Source organism: Montipora foliosa, chromosome 8 (assembly GCF_036669935.1).
Source record: "Montipora foliosa isolate CH-2021 chromosome 8, ASM3666993v2, whole genome shotgun sequence".
Taxonomy (NCBI): domain Eukaryota; kingdom Metazoa; phylum Cnidaria; class Anthozoa; order Scleractinia; family Acroporidae; genus Montipora; species Montipora foliosa.
In genome coordinates this window covers 2,706,417-2,716,992 of record NC_090876.1, presented here as the reverse complement: position 1 = coordinate 2,716,992, position 10,576 = coordinate 2,706,417, and the positions used below count along the sequence as shown (strand labels likewise).

Here is a 10,576-nt window from a genome sequence, read left to right as displayed (position 1 = left end):
CTTGCATGATGCTTTGTAATGTTCCCTGAGAGTAGACAGGTCACATCACATGCACACATATCACACAACCAGGCACTGAGGAAAAATTATGCTCATGGGAAGCGTCTCACCACTCTATACATACATACATACTTAATAGACTGCTCCCCTATGGGGCTTTTCAGGGCCAGTGAAACACAATTAATGAAACAATGAACAGAATAACAACTGTTAAGAATCCCAACTGGCCAGAGGCAAACCAGTTGGCTGTTTACAAGTGCAGCTGGGAAGTTGAACCAGGGACTACCGCAAAGAAATTCAATGAGTGGTCAGAGTGGGTCTTGAACCCGGGATCTCTAGATCTCAAGGCAAGCACCCAAACCACTGGGCCACACTGCTTCCACCATATTTCCTAGGTTAGGTGTAGGGAGGTTTATTATACTGTAACACTGACTATCTTACAGAAATCAAGGGTAATACTAGTGACACCTTGCTGGCATAGCTCTCCAGGCTGGATTTGCTGAACAGGGATGTTTTTAACCTCTTTGTAAACATTTTTCTGTTGTTGGATTCTGTAGGATTGCCTACTGGCGGCATGTGGATTTGGAAGTGCCAATAATTGTACCAGTAACCCAAACCTATCAATCACTGAAACATCACTTTTGAGGTCAAAGGAAACTGATAAACCTGGCAGTCATTCTGTAAGAAGAGCATTTGACACTATTAGCAACATAAACACAAGGGACAGAGCTTGTGATAGAAAGAGAACCTTTGTAGAGAACCTTCATACAAGCTCCTCCGTAACATGGCCAAAGAACAATGCATTTTCTCCAGCCAATGGATTAAATGGGCCTGTAACTAAAAGATTAGCAACTGAGAATGACTGCAATTTGTTGCCAAAATCAGCAGTTTCTGGAAAGGAATTAACTCTACTGCACTTATCTTCTATGCCAACAGTCACGAGTGCTGATAACTCATCCCTTGTAAAGAGCTCTGTGAATTTACAGACTCTAGTGTTACCTGCTTGTAATTTAAAATCTTCAAAACTGGATGTTCCTTCAAGACCTATTCAATCAAATTCCCCATATACACCAAATTGCTTGTCAAAGAAAGAAAATTCTGGATTATGCAGGCTTTCTACTAAAGATTGTCAGAACTTGAACAGCACAGATATAAAGATGTCTACAACAGTGCAACCACAAAAACCATCTTTGATAGGTTCTCCAGCTATCAATAATAATCATCATGCAGTTGACTACACAAGAGCCACAGGTAGCACAAATACCCTTCAAAGACACAGTGACTACAATGGCAGGTTGAACATTAATGGTACAAGAGGAAGCAAAGCTCCTGAATCTCCTCCATGTACAGGGTTAAAGAAAATCAATGCAGCTCCCACCACATCTCTGGAATTTCAAAGTGTTACACCAGTTAGAAAAAAGACCCTTGCAAACACTCCTTCCAGCAGTAAAACACCAAAAATGAGGAAGTTTCCTGGTCCTGCTGGGGTACTACCCAAACTGGTGCGTAAAATATAATGTTTATTATATGATTTACATTAGAGTGTTTTGTCCAAAAAGGTAAAAGCATAAGATATTTGAACCATAATCACTGGTAACTGACTGCTTACAAATGTAGGTCTCACTCACTAAAGTATTGAACAGAATACCTGCTGACCTATGAGCTCAAGAGGAAGAGCATCAGTTAAACCATGGACTGCATCTCTTTACAAAAATTCTGTGAGGCAATAAGGATCCTCTCGATTTGCAAGGAGTACAATGCTGAGATCTGTCGATAGTAGTCTGTGTGATTTTGATTCCAGCGAGTAATTGGCCAGCTTGGTGTGATATTTGTTTCTCTGAAAAGATTATGGTGTATGATGCCACCTAAGTATAAACAATGTTAAGCCAATGGAAGTTTGCTAAATGCTTGATTTACATATTCAGATAACTATTGATTGACTTTGTCTCATTAAAATAATTTTACAGAGCCCTGGACAAAATCTTAATGATCCATATTTTGCATCTCCACTGCCATCTGCAAAAAAACCATCTCCTGTTCAGAGAAAGGTAAGTTGCTCAAAGATCCCAAAAGTTATTAATAGTTTATCAAAATGATTTTTTCTCCGGCTAAACTAGATGTATGTACATTTAAAATAATAAATCTGTCTTATTGCAAAGGCTGTACAGTGTGCCCATTTTTTGCTAGACTAGGTACAGTGTACTGTAACCAACGTCACTTGTGTGATCAACAAAGTTACATTACTTATCTTGAAGGTTTCTCAGTCAAGCTCCTCAGAAGATGAAGATTTTTGCCGTGACCCTTGGAATTGCATGTATCAAGACTTTATTAAAAGTAAGCATTGTAGGCATAAGCTGCAATGAGTCTAAATTTCTGCTCTATTTTGAAAACCAACTGTGCAAATTACTATAATTTAGTTGTGTATGGCACTAGTTCAAGTTCTCTCTATAGACTTTTTTCCTTTTTAATTATTAAAATATAACCCACAGTAAGAAATTATCACTGAGAAGCAATTCACTGATTGTGAGTTTGCAAACATTCTGTAGTGATTTTTGGCAACCGCACCAGTGGCTCAATTGCTTGAGCACCAGGCTGCCATGCAGGAGGTCGTGAGTTCAACTCTGGCCAGACCAACACTCAGGGTCTTAAAGTAACTGAGGAGAAAGTGCTGTCTTTGTCATAACATCCGCAAATGGTTAGACTTTCAAGTCTTCTCGGATAAGGACGATAAACCGTAGGCCCAGCCATCTCACAAATATCTTTCATGTTCATAAGTTCCTTGTGGGACGTTAAAGAACCCACACACTGTTCGAGAAGAGGAGGGGATGAAGTTCCTGGTATTGTGGCTGTCCTTCGTGATTGTATGGGTGGGTGGGTGTAGCAGCTCCACATCAGCTTAAGAGCTGCCAATACTTCAACCTGCTCAAAGAAATAAATAACAAACAAACAAACCTCTGTGAATGATGTATACTGCTTTTGGTTTATATATGCATTTGTACAAAAATACAGCAAGTTTGTGAACCATCATTGTTTTTGCAGACATACCCAACCAAATGAGATATACCATATTCAGAGTCTATACTGAGGTATGTGTCATTTGCAGCCCTAATTGAAATCTCTCAGCCTTCCATTAGATACAAACTGAGGGTATTCTCTTCTCTTCAGGCAATTCATCAGCAACTAAAGAATGGTAAAGTTCCGTGTCTATGTGCTGTTGTGAAAGCGTTTTCCCTGACAGAAGCAGATGCCAGTGTGTTGCTCAAAGATCCCACAGGTAATTGTATTTACTCCAAGGGTAAAAGTAGGCCCTCTTCATACGAGCTTAGTTGACCTGGCTCACTCTGTTTCCGAGACCTCGTCTCTTTACTAAAACCTTTGTAAAAATATCTCTGTGTTCACTTGAGGGCAGCCCTGCTTTCTGAGACCTTGTTTGTTTCTGAGACCAAGATGTAGATTACACTCTACAGACTGTACCTTGAGAGAAAAGTCCCATACATGTATGACCACTTCAACGTGGTTACGTCTCAGGAAGAAAATTGCACAGTGCATTAATTTTTCATGATAGAGTGGATGGCATCTTATTTTCAATTCCCTTTTATTCCATAATTAGTGCAGAATAATTAATTTTGATTCTTCGCATCACACAAAAGGAGTTTGGGGTTTCTTTAACCAATAAAATGAAAAAAAAAAAGGTCACCACTCTTGTTCATTAAATTTCCCTTCTGAATGGGCTCATCACCACTTTTTATCTCTGGTCAGTAATCAGGTGGAAAAATTTTTCTTTTAATAAATTTAAGAAACCATACTCATCCTTGGTAGATGAACCAACCCATCATTGTGAGAAGAGGCCCTTAGTGAATGTTTTAGTACCGGTAAGTGTTTTAAAAAAGTGACATTAAAGGAGGCCACCAGTTGGCAGGATGCAGTAGAGTTGAATTTGGATCCATGAAAAACAAATATTATTAATCCAGCCAGTAGTGATGAAGGTGTGACTGGAACCTGTGGTATCTGCATTGAAAACCAGTTAGTTTGAAAACTAGTATTGTATCTTTTTTTACCAGTTTGTGAAAAAGCCTCAAATTAGACAAGCATCTACATGTACAACTGTTTTCCTATTTTTGATAATCATCATAATGGGTTGAACATAGCTAAATGAATTTTCAGGTGAAATTCATGGAACTCTTCATCGCAAAGTGTTAGAAAGCTACCAAACAGAGCTGGCACCTGGTGCAGGGCTGATACTAAAACAAGTGAGTGACTTGTTTATAGAGCATTTTCACTCACATGACCAGCAGCCATGTTGGATTACTGAAACAAAGGAAACTATTTGCATAAAAATAGAGTTCATTTCCCGGAGGATTAGTTTGGTACACCATCATGGCCGCCATTTCTTTGTTTTGGAACACCAACATGGCCGCCGTGACGTCATGTGAAAACGCTCCATAGCTTCTTAACCCATTGACACCTCAAACGCCCTAGCATGCCCCCAGTTGGCAATTAAGATTGTCTGGCGTTGCACAGTGGAAAATCTGTGAAGTCTCACTCCCAGGGGTCAATGGGTTAAAGTGCCTTTCTCCACAACAAATATTTCCCTCTCAACAATTTATTATCCTCCACTCTTGTCCCAAACATACGGTATTTTGTTGTTTTAATAACCTTTTTCGTGAAAACTCACTTTTCTGTTTGCTTTGAGATATACATGTACAAACCTGGCTAAAAAAGTTTGATCCATGTACAAACAATCATGGCAAATGAGTTCAATAAATATTGTTGACATCACAAACTGCATTTATTTTTTTTCAAAAGAAATTTGTTGCAGTATGATAAATGGTTTGTAAAATCAACCTGGTACTGTATTACACCTGTCCAAATTATGCTGACAGTAATAATTTTCCTGTCCTTACTCAGTCGTAAATCAAATATTATTTATTACTAACAGCAGCTGACTTTATTCAGAACCTCTAAAACAGCACCATTTGAAAGAGACAGTTTGACAAACAAAAGTTTAGGACGGGTGTGAAGTGATGATGGACATGACGCCATGTAGTCTGGCAGGATTTATCCTGTAAAACAGACATCAACGAAAACGTCACCTCGAAATATAACTTTGCAATATCATAAGTCTTTCGTGATTATTCCATCTCGTTCACCACGTACAATGTGGATGAACTTCCTCAAAGTAAATCATGTGTACTATGGGTTTTGAACTAAGAATAGATAATAACGATTCGCAATTGTGTACTTGCGTTGTTGTTTAAAAGACTTAAATTTGGTGACTTCACGTAAATTGGCTTTTAATTATGCAATATCTTCTCTCTTGAGGAGGCTAGACTTAAATAATGAGCCAAGTATGTCATCAGGAGTTTCTAATAATTGTCAATATAAAAGTTCTTGATTAAAATAATGAATCAATTTTAATCAGGAAACTGACGCCTCTCTTCTTACATGTATATCTTCATTTGTTGATGCCTTGAATTCTCTGTGCATTTTCATACCTCTGTAATATTAATCATGGTAAATTAATTATTCATATTGATAATTGTGGATGGTAAGAGGGCAATAACATTGTTCTCTCACTGTATAAATCAAAGTAGATTCTAGTTTGTCATTGGTCTGTAAGTGACCACAGTTGCCATCAAAATGTGCTAAGAGCAAGTTGTTAACTTTGTTGCATACAATAAGTACCTAAAGTATGAGCTTTTGCTGTCCATGACAGATACTATAATAATTTTTTTAGGATGGAATCCATTGTTGGTGTGATGATATGTATTAATTTTTACCTCAATGCAATTCGCAGGTGTCCGTGTTTAGTCCTGCCCCACGAAGGTATTATCTGAATATCACTCCTGGCAATATACTACAGATCTACCCCCCTGACCCTCAGAACATAACCAGCAGCCAAGCTTTGGTGAGAATTGCTCCTGCTAAGTATCAGTTACTAAGTAACTGCAGCACTTTTGTGACTTATGCAGTACAGTGCATAAACATGTTAATAACCAAGCACCAGGTGAAGGTGGCTGGATGTTGATCTTATTCTTAAAGTGCTACTACCATCAAAAGATCTTTAGATTTTCAAAGCGTGTTTGCTTAACACATGACTGGCAAAATTTTGAGCTTTGATTTTTATCCAAAGGCTGTTTGTTTTGAGTGTAAGGTTTGGATTTCACAGTCAGCCATTACTCACCTTCATTGGACCTCAGAGGGTTGGATCTAGGGAAAGTGATGTCATATACTCACTATCTTAAAATTTGAGCATGTAAACGCAACTTATTATAATTATATGCAAAACACGAGTTTAAAAATCTGAAAGCCCGAAACGCCTGTGCTGCATATTAATTCAGCGGCATACACACGCATTGCATTCTTAATCCATTGAGTCTTTGACGTCATTTTCTCCTCAACCCAGCTCTCTCACGATTTTAAAGTTAGTAATGGTGGACCAACAAATAACCAAACTCCAGTTAAAATAAACAGGTGTCTTTTTAAAATCAGAACTTAAAACTTGGGTCACTTAGTGTTTAGTTAACAGAGTTTTGAAATCCAAAGAAAAAGAGAATTGTTTTTTTGGTCGTAGTACTGTAGTAGCACTTTAAGTGTGAACTTTTATTATAAAATGAAGTTGACGTTCCTGAAAGATCCAGCCATCTGGCATGGCAGCGCTTGAAGTTAAAAAAAAATTCAGGTTTTCCCTGTTTCAAAACCCAGGAAACCAAATCCCTGATAACTTGCCATATCTCATTGAATATCCCATAGTTTCTAGTGTGCACCTTTTTTTTCACAGAAGTCTGGGTTTTAGTTTTGGCACTTTTAAACTGCATCGATCTCTATTGCCTATTGGTATATTCCTAACTGACATTGTTCGGTAATTTCTACAGATATTCAAAATATGGGAAAATGCTAAGCTGTGGCCAACCAATTATTATTAACATCACACTAATAACGGACATTGACAATAGAAAGCTGACAAGTCAGTAGGCTGGTGCATTTTCTACTTTTGGCTGGGTTGTCCATTATTTTTGTTCTTGGGTAACCGGGCTTTGTATTGTACCAAAAACTGGTTGGCCAGTAAACTCTTTGGTCATCTCGGACGACTGGATTAGAATATTAGAATGTAGATAAAAGAGGAATTTCTGTGCAGGATGTGCCCATCCTGCATTCAGTCAGAGACAAGCACAGCCATGGATTCTGTCCACCTTACCTGGAACCAGTCATTCAGTAAGCCTGTGTTCTTAAACACCTGAGGGTCGGCATGGTGAGACGCTCTATTAATTATGGTCTTTCATGATTGGTTCACAATTTTCAGAGAAAGAAATACATGTATGCCCCAAAAGAAATTCCATGTAACTCTACAAATAATTTACCACTGATTGCAGTTCACATGGTGCTCTGATCGTTCTTTCTCTGGGAAGATATTGTAAGTTACTGCTAGTGATCTAGTACTGGAGCATTATTATCTGTAGCATATCAACTACATACTGTATAAATTGGGAAACAACTTGTATGCACTTGGATGATCCTCTCCTGCTAATCATTGTGTTCCGTCTTGTTTGAAGGTAACTAAGTGCACCTTATAACCGAAAAACTGTGGCACATGTAATTAAGTTTTCACTTTTTGCTTAGTTTGTTATGTGTAAGTCATCTCTCTGTTCTAGGCATCCCAGTGTACCCAGGCAGAGGAAAACAAAAAAGAACTGAGGTAGAGGAGATTTTTTATGAACCATTATCATTCACCAGACTAAAATTTACCTCCTAAAAAATGGTATAATTCAGGTGTCATTGGTCGTCGTCATCATCATCATTATCGTCATCACACAACTTCCCCTAACCTAACCCTAACCCCCTCTTGTTTTCCTCTTTGACAGCCTAAAATACTAGTAAGATTACAATGTGGAATGCATTTAAACAAAGTGATTTTTTAATTCAGTTAGCTCTTACAACTGTATTGGTCAGATTCTTCTATCAATTTTCTTCCTTTTTTAATTATGAGTGCTCTTACTATTTATGTGGCAGAGTCTTTGACATTGAGTCTGTTTGCAGAACAGTGGATTGCAGTGAACAACAAAATGACACATCTAGTGTCGAAGAGGGGTCATGGCTTCAGGAAGGTCAATAAATATAAATTAATTCTAATTTTAGGGCGCGGGGAAATATCGCAAACATATTTAATTAATTAACAAAAGTACCTCTTGCCATCATTGGTTGATTTTACATCTACTATTGTATTTTTAACAATGTTATTTTAGTTGTAAAAGAGTTCTAATTTCATGGAGTATTCCCTTAAGTTATTGATTTATTAACAGCATTCATTAACTTGTGGACTTTTAAGTTCACAAATTCCTGTCATGCAACAATTTCGTTTTTCACTGCATTGATCACATTTGCTGTGACAGCTAGCAGGCTGACAACAACAGAAACTACAGCTGTAAAAGGGGATCTAAATCAGCCAATCAGATTGCTTTATATGTGACCCATCAACCACTGTCTTCTTCTACAGTGACTGACTGCAATGAAAAACAACAGTGTTGGAATAAGAAGTCTTGTTGTGTTCATGACTGGGGCAGTAGTTGTTTAAGAGAAACTCTAGAAATCTATCATGAACATGAGCACCCTCCCATTGAAATTTTAACATTGGCCAAAAATTGGCAGACTTTTTCAAGCTCGTTATGCAGAAATACTTGATATCATCTTGAATTAGCAGAAATATGTGATGTGTGGGCTTGAGCTATGTTGTGTTTAACTTGGTTCTAACCTGAACATAGTAAAACCGTGGTAACATTGCAACCAAAGGTTGTCTTGCTGGGAAAGGTAAAGAACTGTTTGAAAGAGTAATTTTAAAATGAACGCAAAGAGCATGCAGAGCTTTTTTCCCACTAAAAGTAGTGTGCAATGTGTTGCAGTGGCTCTCTTAGTCATGTAGCACTTTTCCTCAAAGACTATTCCATGACAAAATAAAGATTTGCCTGCAGAGTGGAGTGTAACCCTTTCATCCTTCAGGTGTTCCCAATTGACTAGCAAAATCTTCATGTTAGTGTGGTGCTCTTCGGAGACAAGGGGTTAAAGGGGACAAAGTTTTTTAGGGGTTCTGTAGCATGAAGTGACTAGGAGTATTTCTACTCCCCCCTGGATGGAATGCTAGTCCATCGCAGAGCTAACCCCAGCATTAAATTCGCCGGTACCCATTTATACACCTGGGTGGAGAGAGGCACCGTGAGAGTAGTGTCTTGCCCAAAAACACAACACAACGTCCCCAGCCAGGGCCTGAACCCTGGACCACTCGATCCGGAGTTGAGCATACTAACCATGAGGCCACTTAGCCCCCCATACTCCTTTTTTCTGTCTGATGCCACTCGTCAGTGTAGGGCAGTAGGCCATTGTTGAGTTGATGTCTGCCTCCTCTTCAAAGCGAGTTTAAGTGTGAAGTTTTTCTTATGAAAATTAGTTTTCATTTATATGTAAAGTGAACTGATTACCATCACAAAAACTTTGCACTTAGACTCGGTTTGAAGAAGAAGCAGACATGAACTCGGAAATGGCCTATTCAGGAATCAAAGAGTTAATTTTAAAATCCTTTGTGTGCAAAGTATTTGTCCAGGGAATAAACCTTTTACACCTTTAAAAAGGATGGACTGGAATCTTCTTCCCAGATAGCTTAGTTTTGCTTTCAAATTTTGCAGCATGTGCAATACTGTAACATTGTGCATCTTTTTCTTTGCCATGACTTTCAGACTGTTTTGAAGACATTTTGGATGATTTAGAGGATGAAAACTTTCTTGACGATGCTCTTCTGGTATGAAAGAGCAAAAAGATTGGAATGTCATGGGTCTTTTTTCATATTTACATTTATTGGAAATCGTGAAAAGCTGCTGGTGGAAGATGAAACATTTAAAGGATTCTGGTTTAGAAAAAAATAATGCCTTCTGTTAGTATCAAATGATTACTTTTGCTCATGAAAGTTTGTGGTTTTTTCATTTCCAGTTTGGTACTTGATAGTGATTACTATATTAGTGTAATTTTCAATTGATTATCGAATTCTTATGCTATTGGGATTCCGACTCTTTACAGGACTATGTAACAAAAGAATAAAAAAGTTAAAAAAAAGGAATCTCTTATTTGTGAAAGCCACATAATAGACCATCGAATTCTCACGGCTGGACTGGATCTAGAGGAGGCTAATGTAAGCAAATCTTTTCAAATGCAAATTAATTTGCCCGCATTAGCCTCCATTTCATGCTAGATCCAGTCCAACCGTTAGAATACAAAACTGGCCTAAAGGGACGTTGTCATGACATCTGTATTAAAGGTTGTCTAGTCAAAATTCAATGTCATATTTGAATACCTTGCATTTATTCAAATAGTTTATATACCATTTTTTCACCATTTCAAGTGACTAGAACATAACGATTAACCAGAATATTATGATTTGTATTGACTTAATTCAGTTAAAAACGCAAAAACTTGAAAAAGTTTATTTGACATTTTGAAGTTTGCACACTATTCCTGGTCTTGGTCGTTTGTCGCCAAGAAAGGAATAATTGGTCAGCGCATCTAAATAGTTGTTTAAAGGAATCAGTTTTTG

The 10,576-nt window shown here is 37.8% G+C and overlaps 1 protein-coding gene across 2 annotated transcripts in view; it reads left to right on the top strand.

Annotated features, from left to right (window-relative positions):
- LOC138012547 (homologous recombination OB-fold protein-like) overlaps window positions 1-10,073 on the top strand; it is an 11,001-nt gene extending 928 nt beyond the window's left edge. Inside the window, exons 2-11 of one of the 2 annotated variants that reach the window (XM_068859349.1) lie at window positions 558-1,502; window positions 1,968-2,048; window positions 2,256-2,334; window positions 3,040-3,086; window positions 3,166-3,274; window positions 4,165-4,250; window positions 5,798-5,908; window positions 7,653-7,696; window positions 8,011-8,105; window positions 9,726-10,073. In XM_068859349.1, the coding sequence (XP_068715450.1) occupies window positions 558-1,502; window positions 1,968-2,048; window positions 2,256-2,334; window positions 3,040-3,086; window positions 3,166-3,274; window positions 4,165-4,250; window positions 5,798-5,908; window positions 7,653-7,696; window positions 8,011-8,105; window positions 9,726-9,793 (1,665 nt within the window). In that variant the 3' untranslated portion in view covers window positions 9,794-10,073. The remainder of the gene's footprint in view (window positions 1-557; window positions 1,503-1,967; window positions 2,049-2,255; window positions 2,335-3,039; window positions 3,087-3,165; window positions 3,275-4,164; window positions 4,251-5,797; window positions 5,909-7,652; window positions 7,697-8,010; window positions 8,106-9,725) is intronic. The other variant, XM_068859350.1, reaches the window with a different exon arrangement.
- Window positions 10,074-10,576: the final 503 nt, after the last annotated feature.